At 38.1% G+C, this 15,948-nt stretch overlaps 1 protein-coding gene and 1 long non-coding RNA gene across 3 annotated transcripts in view; one reads left to right on the forward strand and one right to left on the reverse strand.

The window, feature by feature from the left end:
* Window positions 1–1,673: 1,673 nt before the first annotated feature.
* On the reverse strand, window positions 1,674–6,882 carry LOC306859291. Its single transcript, XR_013783293.1, has 5 exons — window positions 6,675–6,882; window positions 6,135–6,543; window positions 4,923–5,109; window positions 3,666–3,848; window positions 1,674–3,421 (listed from the first exon to the last, which is right to left on the reverse strand). It is a non-coding gene; the product is annotated as an uncharacterized lncRNA (long non-coding RNA).
* Window positions 6,455–15,948, forward strand: part of LOC306859290 (filamin-A-like) — a 37,579-nt gene continuing 28,085 nt past the window's right edge. For both annotated transcript variants that reach the window (XM_079400256.1, XM_079400257.1), the window contains exons 1-2: window positions 6,455–6,595; window positions 10,107–10,588. In XM_079400256.1, the coding sequence (XP_079256382.1) occupies window positions 10,210–10,588 (379 nt within the window). In that variant the 5' untranslated portion in view covers window positions 6,455–6,595; window positions 10,107–10,209. The remainder of the gene's footprint in view (window positions 6,596–10,106; window positions 10,589–15,948) is intronic.

Raw genomic sequence — 15,948 nt, forward strand, 5'->3', positions numbered from 1 at the left:
CATGCTGCTTTCTGCATATCAGAATTTCTGTTATCTGATCTATTGAATTGGCGGTGTTCATATTTACAATTTTCTCTTTCAGTGGGCACAATTTTGGCACTTCCATCATCATCTGATTCTGTTCTCCAAGCAGCATTAAATGGAAGCCAATCTCATTCCAATCTCATTGCAAGGATAGACAGAGACAAGAGTAGGCATGCATTATAGTGCACAATCTAACAAGACTAGAGTCTATGCTCATTAATTTGCTCATTAACTAAATGAAAAATCTATTGTTAAGCCAATAATTCAAGACAGTTACATATTTCTTGCGATTTCATCATTTGCATAGTACACAGTTGTCAATCCCAATTCTGTAGCATGCAAAATAGGCCTGAATTGTCACCAGCACTCTTGCCACTTCTACCACTCATTTAGTGCATTTAAATGCACTTTAAAAATTGGACTATTTAAATTTTTTTTTTATTTTAAAAATGTCTCTTTAGTGACTAAAGTTTAGGCTGTCTGTAATCTTACGAGTCTGGTTTTTGTGAAGTTGGACTAACAGACCTGGATAATCTGATTGTAGCTTGAATGTCATTAAGTGTAATTCGCTCAGTTATGCCATTTTTAATGCAAAGATGACATTGTTTGAGATGTCTTTGTTATGGGCTAGGGTTAGGGGTACGGGTAGGGGTAGAGGTAGGTTAGGGTTAGGTCAAATAATGTCATATTTTCATTAAAAATGCCATAACTGAGCAAATGACACTTAATGACAGTTGTCATAAACATGCATAAAAAACCTTCATATTCATGACATGTGTCATGTCATGAATATGGTGTCTTATGCACACCCCTTCAAGTAAAGTGTTACCACAGTATTAATAATAAATTAATTCTATGGAGCAAGGTTGCATTAATTTGATCAAAAATGACATTTGCAGTGTTTCAAAAGATTTCTATTATTAGAATGATTTCTGAAGGATCATGTGACACTGAAGACTGGAGTAATGGCTGCTGAAAATTCATTTTTGCACCACAGAATAAAAATAAATTAATTAATTAAAAAGAAAATATTTATTTTAAATTGTAATAATTCCACAATACCGTTTTAACTTTTTAATTAAATATATGCAGTTTTAATAAGAGACTTCTTTCAAAAATATATATAATAATACCAACCGCAAAGTTTTGAATGTTAGTGCATAGATATTAATCACAGAAAGCAATGTGTTTTTAATTCTTTAAATACTCAATAATGCATTGTGTCATTTATACTTGAACAGACTAATGAAGATTGAAGTTCAGCTACTGAAAATCCACCATAGCTTATGTAAATGTACTTACCGACAAGTTTAACCAATAGGTGGTTGGAGGGAATGACGGAATGGCTTTTTTCTGCCAAAAAACAGGACCAGGAATGAGTTAATTGACTAATTCTCTGATGTATTTTTTTTTAGATACCCCAGGGAAGTACAATGTGCTCCAGACACCACATCTGCTCCCTTCCCAGAGTCACCATCAGGCAGTAGTTATGCAGAGAGTTACAGAGATGAGGAGGTAAAAATGAGATGATTATTAATCAGACTCATCAAGCAGCTACAAGCTTTACAATATTGTCATGCTACCAAAACCTGATGACACCTCTTGTTTTTTAATGAGGTGTGGCGGAATGAGACGGACACGATGGGTGTGGCATCAGTGATTAAGCAGGTACTTTTATTTACTGGATCATTTGTAACACAGTGCTCACTGGTCACACTTCTTTCCAGTGGATGGTTAAAATCAAAGATATCAACACTGATTATTATAGTTTTTCCTTGGCCATGCACAGTAATGTTCTGACATTTCTGTGTGTGTGTGTGTGTGTGTATGTGTGTGCGAACTTGAACCGCCTGTGAGATCAGAGTGCCTATCCATGTACAGTCAGTCAACCAGAAGGCCATTCTTTTTTCTGTAATGTGCAGTGAAGAATAAAGCCACAGTATAAAGTGCTGGAGCTGATGACACCCATTACACACTTCTAGAGCTTTCGACTCTGACTCACTCTGCTGTAATATCCTCTCAAACAGTAACAGATGGTACAGACTCTTTCACTGCCTTCAGACATGTTTGTAGGTGAGTGCTGCTGTCTATAGTGTGTGTCTTTAAACACATAAGTGTAGTGTTGTACGTAGGATGACTTTCTCCAAACTAATTAACTCCAAGTTTGATGCAGATGTGTTTTTCTTGACTTTAGCTCTATAAAGACAAAAAAGAAAACACTGTCCTGTAATGCTGAAAACTTTGAGATGGAGACATCCTCTAATCTTGAACTTGTGAAGATGACACAACATAAGATTAAATAGTAAAAAAGAGTTAAAATGAAATGAAATGCAATTTAATTCATGATTTAAACATTAAATAAATAAGAAATTCTATACACTGATTAGCCACATTAAATCCAAAGATAGGTGAAGTGAACATTGATTTTATCATTACAATGGAACATGTCAATGGGTGGAATGTATTAGGCAGAAAGTGGACAGTCAGTTATTGAATTTCAAAAATAGGCAAAATGAAAAGGACTGAGATAAATACAGAGGTTTGGCATACCTATAAACTAAATTCAGAGCTGAACTGATGTCAAACTGAGCTTCTGTCTCTAAAAAGTATTCAATGGCCATAAAAAGTCCTATAGTTTTGTCTTGTGACAACAACTTATTAAAGTGTGTAAGATTTTTTTCCTGATATGTAACATGCACAAACCACATGGAATCTGATCTTTTTGATTCTGAGTTGGGCCACTTCCATGTCAGATGTTTTGCAATACAGCATCAGTCTGAACTTTACGTCATTCTAGATCAATGTTCGTCATGATTTAGCACTGACGGGAGTCACTCCAAAGATTTTACATATCGGTAGATCTTTGATCACGCTGTGAATATGATAGTTGCAGAGGTAGTCGGTGGAGAGACAGTGAAGTGTTAAACTCATAAGTATTACAGTTATAGCGCTATACGAGCTAAATATTTAACAACTTTTCTCTCTCTTCATCACCTGCTCACAAATCTGCTGGCTTCCATGCCACAACACCTTATAAATTAACATGTAAACGCTTACATCAGTGGCCTCCGTGTTTACTTCTGTATGACAGTCATGGCGTCTCATTATCGTTCTTTTGTGCATGCGGGTCAGTTCAGGACTGTGATCGGTTCACAAAGCAATCTAATATATGCCACATTAAAAAGAGATGATGCGAAGAACAACTGAGCACTAATGATTGCTGGTTTAATGTAGCCTAAATTTGACCTCTGTAGATCAGAATGTTTGTGAAATGCAATCTTGATAGTCTTTTAGAAGAATCATCTTGTTATTCTGTCTGTCAATGGTTGTTGATACAGTGTCCCCGTATGATACGACTTGAACCTCTCAGCACAGTCCTTGAAGGCTGTACATCAACCTATGAAAACACAAAGACGAAGAACAGGAAAACAAGAGAGTCTGCTCTTTTTGAAAAACACATTGTTTTTAATGGATGTCTCATGCAGTGGTTCACATGGATGGGATCTCTGTAGTTTTTTACTGGGTGTGGGTGCATGAGCTTAATGCATGAGATGTAATTCTAACATTATGAAAAAAATGTGTAAATTCAGGATTATGCTCACAAAGTAAGTCTGTGAACACAAGTCTGTGCACAAATTTACCTGACGTCCTCAGGGAAATCTAAATTTTATCGGTTTGTTTTCGGCCTTCATTTTGCTTCTGCCTGTGTCAGAATGGTGGTGAATCAGAGCTCAGTTATCATCCTTGTTTTCAGCTAATACAGTTAACAACAGGACTCTCTGCCCTCCAATGATCATATCCTCCTTCCACAAAGCCACACGTTCCTGTGGAAAACATGCCGTAACTGTCACTACTGCTTCCTGTGTTAAAGAATTACACCCAGAAACGGATGGGTCACAACAGGCCCCTCTCTCTCAGTCTTTCTGTCCTTCTTTTTCTCTCAACTGTGTGACACATTTGATCATAGAACACATACTTGCTTTTTAACTTGGCCAGTTCTTGATAAAACATTATTGCCTTGTTAAACTTGCTGCTATTTTGTTGCCATACTTCATAAAACATAATTCCCTTACATTTCACTGCTGGTTATACTCTGTATAATTGTGCATGTGACGAATAAAAAATCTTGAATCTTGAAACATAATTAGGCGGATGTTCAGTAAATTTAAACTATTCAAAATGTTGCTCTGGCTTATATCTAACATGCAAAAGTGATGTCTAATGCTTAGGGTGCAAGACTCAATTTGAATAATAACAAAACTAAATGTTTTTCTGCCTCATTCTTTCTGTCTTAACTTATCTTTGAGAATAAATTGCCTCCTTTTTCTAAACTAATAAAACAAAAAAGGAATGTAGACAAAATTCTTGGGATTACAATGGGAAAATGTAAGAGCTTCAAACAGTTTTCTCTCCCTACATGTCATTTCTCTTTTTCCTCTTATTGCTTTACTCTTACTTGATCTCTTTGCCTGCTACTGTACTAATTCTGTGTTTACTGTCAATAAAACTGAGCATAATATTTTATTAGCCCATATATAGGCTCAATTTCTAACAATGACAATATTTTTCCTGGTTTTCACAGTCTGCTGAGTGAGATTACTACTGCCTCTTGTGTGTATAGTGAACATATGTTTTGTTGTGTTGTGATATTTATATTTGTGCAATTTGTTTATTTAATCTCATATTTCGAGAGTTAGGACTCTAGTCACTAAACATCTTCAAACCAGCTCTAGTTAGTAAACTACAATGAGATTCTACACAAGTTTCTTAATTTCTCTGTGCTCCTTTCTAAGTAAGCACCAAGATCGCATGCGTACCTTGTCAAATGAAACACACAGAAGCAGGTCTTCACAAAAAACAACAACAAAAACAGATTTGGTTATGCATGTGTAACCTACCTGGGATGTTTTGTTAGTCTGAAGCACCTGATGTATGGAAGATTTTGGACTATTCCCACTAAGATTCCTGGTTTTGTTGATGCCTTTTCTTTGCATGTGCCTATTTTCATTTACTACCCACTGATATCTTTCTGCCTTTCTATTGCTGCCAGAAGATCTCTGCCTGTCTTGTCTTGATCTAGGTGGACTTGATCACACATGTGGGCAAAAAAAAAAAAAAACACAGACAAATGATTTCTTTCTTTATATGAGCATACATAATTTATATATATACTTTTTAATGATATATATACATAAACATACATGTTAGGCATGTTAGATTGGTCACCATTATTATGTATTATTTTGCTTGATTGTGCCAAAAGGAAATATCAGTTTACATTTGCAAACATTCATTTTGCCATGAATGTGTTTCTGTATACAAGTGATGGGAGGGGGAAGAACAAAATACCAGCATCAAATCCCACATGGCACAAATGATACCAGGTTTCAGACTGCTGGATTTAGTTAAAGGTGTGGTGGGGGCAATATTATGTCACCCCACCCCAAGGTTCTTTGATAAATTAGGCAGTTATAGCTGGTCCCTTCTCTTTCCCGCTAAGGAATGAAGTACTAGGAATGTTTGCAGTCAAAGACAGTTACCCAAGGGAGACTGGCTGTCTACGCCAGGTTTTATTGGTACCAAGAGGGTTACAGAGTCACATAGACAGGCCCATACTGGGCCAATAAAAGATCCAACTGAAATAAAGTAATGTATTAAACAGCAAACTCTTGAGTCTTTAATTATTAAAAAGTGACACACTTACAGTCTCGCCTCTCTTCAGCAGCCAATCAATTTTGTAGCTAATGAGAAATTTGTCCCAAAAGTATGTGAAATAATATCCTTAGACTGCATTTTAAAATATTTGGCCTCTCTATAATAGTGAGAACATCTCAGACACAATGGCGATGACCGTAACCTGAACCCTAAACCTAAAATGTACACAAAAATCCATAAGATTTAAATTAAAATGGGCTGATTTATGAGTTTGGACCACTTTTCTTTCTTTTTTTTTTTTTAGCCTGTGCAGTATAAAGGTTGGATCAAATCCAATGTGTCTTGAGGGAAAAGCATGTTTTATCTCTTTTAATGTGACTTGTGTCCGAGTGTTTGAGTCAAGATAATTTTGTTCATAAGACAATGGAAGTTCAAATTGAAATGGATATTATTACCTCGGGACTTGCAGCATAAGTCGAAGCTCTTTGTTGAGCAGCAGCAGCAGTGTTCATGCATCAAGCAGATGGAGCAGATACAGGCGCTCAGAGTCTGAACAGGGTGACATCATACCTTTACAATCTGAAGGCGCGGCCGCCGGTATCACGTCAGCTCGAGACGCGCTCGAGCGAACAGAAGAGTAGCCCCCCTCTTTGATACTTTACCAATTAAGGTTCTCGCATTAAGACCAGAGAGGACAGAAGGAGGCAGAAACGGCTAAGTGGTGTCACTAGTGTTTTTTCTCGAGTTCAGCGAGCAAGTTTTTCCTCCAGGGACACTCGTCGGCTCCGGGAGGGTCGTACAGTGAGATTTCTGCACTGTGCTCCAGTCAAGTTCACTCTCCGCTGTCTGTGCCACACGCAGACTCTGAAGGGATACAGGAACAAGAATTAGCCTACTTCAAGACAAGCATCAAAATGTAAGTTATAAAACCTCTATTCACTGCTGCGAAGCATGCTTTGTCTTGCAGTAAGCGCTTTTGAGCCCGGGCATCTTACTTTTATTCCGGTTCTGCGTCCAATCTTAGTTCATTTAGGGTTAAAAATCATTGACGCTGACTTTCATCACTAAGCGTCTTGTATTTTGAGTAAATGTTTCTTGAAGCGGGATGGGTGTAGGGCGTTCATCGTAGTGTCCGTAATTGTGCTGAATGACTGGATATCATATTCTTGCGTACTTATAAGTGCCCTGCATGCTTAACGACATGTGAGGGCGTACCTTTACAATATTGCAAAAAAATTAGGAGACTAGATTTTAAAATTAATTAAAAAAAAAATTATATTAAAGGCTTTGTTGGCTCTGTGGATGCAAATCCAAATATTAATATTTAATTCATATTAATATTGCATGTCATTTACAAAAAGTGCATAAATCCAATGCTCTTCAGAGGTATCGGCACATCACAGTCGTAATCTAATTAAGGCCTCCTCACCAAATAAGGGAAAATATGGAAAGGTCCGCGCGCCCTTCATCCTTTGAAGTGAGAGTTGCGCGCGCCCCCCTATGCTCGAGGAAAATCTTGCACGAAACATCGCGACCTCACCTGGATGACAGTCGAGAGACAGTAGGGCTCGTACAAAAACACTAGGTTTTACAGTAAAAACACGCATTTTTTCCCTTTATAGGGGAGAACGGGGCTAGTTATGACAAGAGCTATATATCAGTAACTATAATGTCAAGTCAAAAAGCCCAAATACACAAATGTGTGTTTTCTCCAGAAGTCGTTTTGTATGTTGGTTTCAAACACGTTGCTCAAACCCGTCTTAAATTGGGGTTATTTTGGTGAATTACGGTACGTCCTTCAAAATAAAATTACAGTATCATTATATTTTTGTTTTAGCTGTTGGTAAATAAGTGAGCACAATAAAACCACATTGGCATACATTCAGACAGGTCAAACATGAATGAAAGCATATTTCATTTGAAAAGTTGGATTGTGTTTGTGTAAACTGAATTTTTTTTAAATAAATGTGAGGGTGGGGCAAGTTGTCACATTTTTATTTATATTTAGCAAAAATGTGACAACTAGCCCCTGTCACTTGCAGTGTTATAATTATTGTGTTTAAAAGAATATACAACACAACTTAGCTGCTCATATTTTTCTGTTTGGTTTCCATGTGCACAGATGCAATAACAAAGCCACATCCTGTTGACGAAATAAAACACCTTTACAAAAATACCCATCGTGCCATTCTCCCCCTCAGTGTGTCTAATCTGTGATTTTCACTGGTGCAGAGGAGATGCACATCAGTCTTTGCGGCTGACAGCCAGTATGTGGGCTAACCACACTTTTCAGCATGAATCATGGCAACATGTGCCATCTCCACTTCACTATTTTACAAGTATCTGTCCTCAAATGAACCTAACGTTTAATGATTATACTAAAGACAAATGATTCAATTTATCTTGTTTGAACTCACTACACTGATAGCATGTTTTGATGATATCAAAGTAATGAAATGTATGAAATTAATAATAATTATCATTATTAGGGTTTCCTTCAATTAATTTCACTATCGTTAACAGCTCAGAGTTAATATCCTTCTGTCATCAGGGAGACTAACACAGTGTTCTTTTCAGCTATGTGCCTCAAATAATATTCCCATATTTGTGTAGTGCATATTAGAGTATTTTAGAAAACTGTACAATACCATTTTATGCAGTATTTTGGGTCCTGTAAAAATACACTGGAAAACCCATCCTGACTGGTCAGACATTTTATATATATATATATATATATATATATATATATATATATATATATATATATATATATATATATATATATTTTTTTTTTTTTTTTTTTAAATACTTCAAATTTGTACCTTGTGTGAATGTTATACAATTGCATTTAAAAAAGAGAACCTGCTGATTTCAGATCTTTCATTTAGCATCCAATTATAATCTGGACGTAAAATATTGTTTTACGTCCAGTTTTTTCTTTTCTTTTTACCATCAATAAGCATTGTATGTGGAGCTATTTGGCAGAAAGAACATCAAATCAGCCTGTCATACTTCATATTTCCTGCAGGTGACGCCAGACTACAATATGGCTGCAGTAGTGGCTTGTTCTGAACGCCTGACTTGTTTGTTCATCCTTTGTTTCTGAGCAACTGGCCTATTTACAGTTAGACTGTATTGTGGACATGATAATATCACATGGGGTTTGAGAACAATACGACATTGGTGATGTTATTAACTGGAAATAAAACCAATGAAATATAAAGTTATCTGAGGACTATGAATACCTAGTTATGAATGAAGTTCATGATCTTGAGCCTGACATGAAGTAACCTTACGTTTGTGAGACTGTAATAATGAAAGCTTAATGACAAGTCTGAGCATTTCTTCTTCTAATCTTATGCTCTGCTAGAAATATCAAGTTTTCTCTGAGCATAAATATGAAGAGACAAAGAATGAGAGCAAGAGTATAACACATTATGTGGTTATGTAGATGTTTTATGATGGGGGCGGGGAATTGGAGAGGGGGGTCAGGGGGGCATCGGTGGCTCATTACATGAAGGGCATTCCACAGATTCTCCTGGAGAGACAAACGCTGAAAAAAGCTCTAAAGGGAAACATTCTTTTTGGACTGCGTCCTCACACACTGTTTTGGCTCATTTGCCTTATTTAGTCAAATGTGGGATTAATGCAGTTCTAAATTGTTCTGTTTTTTGGTTTTCTCCTATAAAATGACTACAAGGAGGAGGATAGAGATCCGGCCAAGATTTTTATTTGCACACCTTGGGTATTCAAACACCTCTTTAGACATATTTTCAACTTTCTTACTCATCTATTGTGAATTTTTACTTAGGTTATTTGGAGACCTTATCCAACTGCAGTTCATAATTTGATAATTGGTGGCATTACATCAACACACGAATATGGCAAAGTATAACATTTGCTTAGATTTAGTCTGGACTTTATCTAGGCTATATGTGTTGATAAAACACTATTCTAGTATTAATTAAATAAAAAATATGACTAAACATATACATAATGTAGATTAACAGAGCTTTAAATGCTGTGAAACACAAATGCTTTATTTAATAGAAATCGCTTTCTCACGTCAAAGGAGGTCAAAATACTGATTTTGAACGATATTTTGAGTATTTTTTGTCAGTACATGACATGCCAACGCAACAGAGGTTCATGCACACTAGACATTGCATAATATCCTGTGAATCATCCTGTATCATGTGAGCTGTTTTCAGACCAGGTACCGTGCACCTACAGATAAAACGACTAAATGAATGACACACAATGGATGGCATACATTCATTCAGCAACTTCTTAAAAAACTGAATAAGTTTTATAAAAAATATATGTTTGAAAATGTCCACGTACTTCAGAAACACAAATGCAATTAAAAGCATGTGCATTTTAGCCTGATTTCAGTAATTTTTTTTGTTTTTTGTTTTCCCTTCTAGTCACATAACTTTGGAAAGAAGTGCACACAAATTGTACAATTCCACAAGACTCCACCCAAAAAGCGAGACAGCGAATTAGTGCAGGAGACCCGAGTCGATAAAAATGAGTCAACACACACGCCCCCACCAGTCGAGCGCCTCCGCCGCTCCCCTATCCAACGCTTCTCTCTCCCCGGACAAGGACGCAGACATGCCCGCTACAGAGAAAGACCTCGCCGAGGACGCGCCATGGAAGAAGATCCAGCAAAACACATTCACGCGTTGGGGCAACGAGCATCTGAAATGTGTCAATAAGCGCATAGCGAACCTGCAGACGGACCTGAGCGATGGGCTCCGGCTGATCGCGCTTCTGGAGGTGCTCAGCCAGAAGAAGATGTTCCGCAAGTACAACCAGCGCCCCACGTTCAGGCAGATGCAGCTGGAGAACGTCTCTGTGGCTCTGGAGTTCCTCGACAGGGAAAACATCAAGCTGGTGTCTATAGGTATGTTCTGATTTCAATCGAACATTGCACTTTATTAAATATAGTATATAAGCTATAAAACAAAGTTTGTGGCGTCCGGTGTGACCCGGTATTTGGCCAACAAACAGGGCATGAAATTGTAGGCAGGCCACAAAATAACGGGAAAGAATGATGGGAATCAAGGCCTTTGTGGCCATGGATTGTTTTGTGCACAGTTGTATGATTGCCTCACAAGTTGCACGTGTTTTATGAACTTTTTGTAACTTGGTGCTCACGCAGAGGGGTTGTGAAAATAAGATAAGAGTGCTTTAATCGCCTTTGCAATTGAGAATCTGACAAAGTGAGGAACCACAGTCCCTCCATTCAACTGTTGGAAGTCCAACCCCGAATGTCGTATAGCAGCAGCAGCAGACATCGTGGCGAATAGTTTAGGGTGGTTTAACCCTAGTTTGAGTGCTGAATGAATCCAAACTCGACAAGTGCAACACTACTTTGTTTTCTGCGTTGATGCAGTAAGAGAGCTGTAAGGCGAAGAGGGTGGGAAAACTGTACTGTTTCTCTTAATAGGAATATTCACTTCCTACGCTAGAGGCTTTTATTTCAGTGAAGTTTGCTTTTTGGCTTTTTTGTTGTCCGTGTCAATTTATTTTATTATTCTCACGCGGCTATCAGTGAACGCATGGCGTAGAATGATCGATCCGCGAGGACACGCCTTCCTCTCATGAGGAGCACAGCTGTCTTCATCAGAATTTAATGTGGTTGTTTTGGGTGTCAACGGTTTAACGGAGGGGTTTGAACATGAAGTTGCACAACATCGCTTGGTTGTGATTGATTGACTAACACAGACACGCCCTCCAGTTTATGGCTCATTTCCAGAACAAGCGAGTGAATCTGTACTGGTTCATTGAATGCGTGCAGTCTGATACTGAATTAGATTTTGGGTTTTTGTTTTTCCTCCAACCGTTTTGAGCAGAAATTCAATGGCAATGCATGTTTGACAAGCATGACAATAAACATTACATTATATCATTCACTTATCTACATCCAACTCAAGTTCATTAAAACCAGCTTGCATTAAGCATTTCCCCTTATTACAAAACAAATTGCTCTGCATAATAAGATAGAAGCTGGGTTGTTGTAATGTAAAATCAGCATAATTTGAAAATAACTTGACGGCACTCGGGTATCAAACGTTAAGTGTTACAAAAACCCGTGGTTTTAATGCTCTACTGCTTTATTTTAGAGAATCTTGAGCTTCAGTGGAGCAAAGTGTACACTATTTGCATATTTTTCCCTAGAAATAGTGCAGTATCATTAGGTTTTTTTTTTTTCATAAATTCTATATTTTAGGTTTTTCAAAAACCTAAACATTTTTGCAAATTTCCAAGTTTAAACTAGCTTTTGAATTCCAAGATTTTCAGTCCCGATAAATGAGTCCGGAAGCCCATGCTTTCATCTGTAGTGCCACAACCCAATTGCTGTAGGGTTTTGCTCTTAATGGGAGAGTTTCCCAACAGCGCCCAGAAGGCATAAATAAGCGTCCTCTTAGATGGTGCAACCAAGGATTATTCAGGAATTGCTCAATATTTGTGCTTGGAAACCCCTTCATCCCTTAGTGTTAATGAGCAAACAGTTTTGCTGGACTGAGTTGCTCACCCACAGATGATGGTGTAATTGTATTTTATGATGGCATATTACAGCAATTTTTTTGCATTTTTCACCACGCATTTATTTGCATCCTTTAGGAATTCAATATGCTTATTCTTTGGGGAATGGGTTTTTCTAGTCATTGCTGTTTTTTGGGGGGTTTTTTTGTAACTGGAATTGTTTGTATCATTGGCAGTGTTCTTGCCTGTCAATAAGAACACCGCAACGTGAATGTGCAGAGATTTACTGAGCAAGCATAAAGGTGGTATGTGTGTACCCCTGTCATGACAGGCCCCATATTTTACCTGTCTATACGAATATAGTGCTGCCTTCCAAAGCCTGGAAGAGCATGACAGCCCTGTATCTCTGTCTTCATTTGGGTGGGGCTCATAAAAGAGCTTTCAAGTGTGGAGCCTAGAGACATGCTAATCTGTTTCTTCATCTCGCTTGTTAGTACTTAAATGTGATGCAACAAAACATGATCTTGAACAGCATAGCCTTTTTAACCATATTTAGGACACATAAGAACATTTGATGCTGTTCAACAAAGAAGTTACTCAAGGTCTTGTCTCAGTTGAGGTGACTTTAAATGCAATAATTCAGAAAAGAGTCCAGCACAATGAATTTGAGTATAATTGTTTTAGTTAAACTTGTCAAAATGAGTTACAAGTAAAGACTTGATTCTGTTGTGTAGGTGAAGTGAATGCAGTAAACAGAAGATTCCTTTCTATTGGTTTTGTTCTGACCACTTGAGGTTGTTGTCGTGTTTAAGTCTTTCCCTGGTAATCACATTTAATTGTTAAATATTCTCACTGTAACAATCACTTAGCTTTTCAGTGTTTTTAATTGTAGAAAGCAGAAGTTTTAAACTTAACTTTAAAATGTAAACATTTTATTTATGAAGACTTGCAGAGCTAAATGGAGAGGCATGTAGTTATTTAACAAGGTCAATAGCTGAGGGAGGCTTCCTGATGTTCCTTTGCTTTATTAGCAATGCCAGGATTTCCTGTTCGTTTAGGCTACAGTCCTGTGGCAATGGAGCTCAGGAGTGGGGCACTTTTTCAGCTGCATTTGTTGCAGAAATATTTTTCCCAATTTCTCCATGGGGATTAAAAAAACTGAATAAAGTTCTAAGACATGAACCAAACCAACCAGCTCTGAGATAAAACTTAACCTTCGATTTTTGATTTGAAAGCAAATAAAGTATCCAATAGTAGGAAGCCTGACTTAATTATATCATGCACAATGCTTCATGGTAATGGCAGGTTGATGTTTTGGCATGGTTTTCTATGGTTATAGTGACAGCTTGGTGGATCCTGTTCAGGATTGCTGGTAGTTCTATGTTAGATGTTGAACTTGAAACTCACTCTATAGATGCATATATTGTTGCTTAATCTCTGAGCTCTGTTGTGAAATGCAGAAAAGGAAATGGATTTTACTTCTGGAACCCAACTGCTGCACTCTAGTGCTCCTGAACAGAACTTTTACATCACTGCAGCTGCTTTAAATATGAGAAACTCAAGTTGGCATGAACTGAAGTACATTGGGTGTACTTATGCCTACTTGCACCAGCCAATAAGTGGCATGTGTGCGTGATTGTGTACCCTCACACCCTTCACCACACTGGAAAGCACCCTACAGCAAGTCTCGCAACCCAGCCTCAGTGTGGTTTTACCGTTTTTGTTTGTATTGTCAGTGCTCTTTTAATTGGTCACACTTGAACCTCCAAATTTCTGCATACAAGAATAAGGTGATTTTGCACTTGAATGTCTCTTTGTGACTCAGATGTTGAAGTTCCACTTTACTGTGGAACTGTAAAGAAAAAGTTTTTTTAAGGTCGTTGTCACCCTACTAGACAACCGCTGCATGGAAACCACATGAAGACATCTGCCACGTGCGCAGTATTCTCCGAAAAGCCTCATGACTACCAACCGAGACAGACAAATAGGTAGGTAGACCGGATAAACAGGGACTCAACCTAGAGTGGAGACAGTGAATAAGGTTGAGTAAAATGGAATGTGGCTAGACAATCGATGAAAGGGGGAAAAACTCTTCCTCTGCTGAACATCGATTGTGGCAATTCAGTTTTTCCTCCTTTTGGAGATAAGAAATTTAATTTGGCTGAAGTTAAGATAATGCAGAGAAATTGGGTGTTTTTTTCTCTATTTTTAAACTGAGGATATGACTTACTCATTTTGGTTGAAGGGAGGTGGGTCAAAGGGAGATGGACGGCAAATTAGAGAAGTGCAAGTGGGATCGAGGAAAGGCGGGCCGGAATGGTGTTGGGGGGGGTGTTTCCTAATGGGTATAATTTCATGGCACTTCCTTGATCTGGCAACCCATAGAAGAATGCTTGAACTTATTTATTTTTACATGCTAGTGTAAGACTTCTTTCAAGTATCGTATAATGGAGATGGTAGGGTGATTCACTCTTGATGGTTTCAGGAATGAATCCAGCACAATTGGCACTTATCTGATTGTCCCAAGGCATTTATCTCCACCCTTATTTAAGAGCAGGGATTTATGTTTGCAGTCACGCTGGCAGAACTACTGATGAACGGAAATATCGCTGAACATGGCCGCATCTTTAGTGATCTTGTTAAAATGTAGGCTGGCCTTGTATGTCTGTGTGATGTATGGATTGTGGCACTAAACGCGCTCTATTGGCTTGACATAATGAAAATCGTATGTTTAATATGGACAGATACTCTCCTGGCCTCTTTTTTTGAGGTGAAGTTGATGGAACTGGGTTCTGTACAGCCAAGCCAAATGACAATCCAGCTCTGTCAATATGGGGTTTTACAAAAGCACTACCACAGCAGTTTTCTGCTCTAGTCAGTTTTCCCTCCCTCACTCCTTCTCTTCCTTTCCCTGCCTCCTCCTGTTCCCTCCCTCTCCCAGCTGTAATCAGAAACCCCGGTGCAAGGGAATGGTTGGCCTGCCAGGATCAAGTTTGCTTCTGCCCTTTTATGGCTAAAAAACCAAGGGGAACATTTCCAGCGAGAGAGTGAGAGAGGGAGGAAAGGAGGGAGGGACATTTAGAAGTCGTAGAAAGTAAAAGAAAAGGAAGTTTTCTTGCAGAGTTCATAAGCCGGGACGAAGAGAATTCAACATTTCTGCACCACATGGTCCTCATTAAGATCAGCAGCACAACAGTTGTTTTAATGCTTTTTTAGGTTCTTCAAACTGCAAATGTTGGAGATAAAACAAACATGCTGATAAGCACTGGTGGCATTGTGGGCGGCCCATGTGGTGAAAGTTTATCATGGCGTTAAACTGTTATATAACATTGAATCGCATAGAATGTTATATCTTAGAAAATCCAGGCACCCCAAATTAACACTCTTAAAGTTGGCATTAAGTGGAAATGATCTTTTTCTATAGAGTATTTTATATACTGTAAACGATTCATCCATGCATGGGTTTCTTCTCATAATTAGTCAAAGGACAGAATTATCCAATCACGTAGTCCACTTAAGGCTGGAACACACTACATGACTTTTTAAAATCTGAACAGATTTTTAAAACACTAGGCATCAGACCGACTTTGTAAATGGTGACAAAGGAAAACTGGACATCACACACTACGTGACTGAAGGTCATACACTTCCAGACTTTAAAGTTGTTCCGATCACACCGAACTCACGCAGAAACGTGCACCTTGTTGCTAGGAGACGCATGACAAATTGAAAACGTGTTCTAAAATCGGCTGAAAATATCAAACATTTTTAATA

This window comes from Barbus barbus, assembly GCF_936440315.1.
Source record: "Barbus barbus genome assembly, chromosome: 40".
NCBI classification, from domain to species: Eukaryota; Metazoa; Chordata; class Actinopteri; order Cypriniformes; family Cyprinidae; genus Barbus; species Barbus barbus.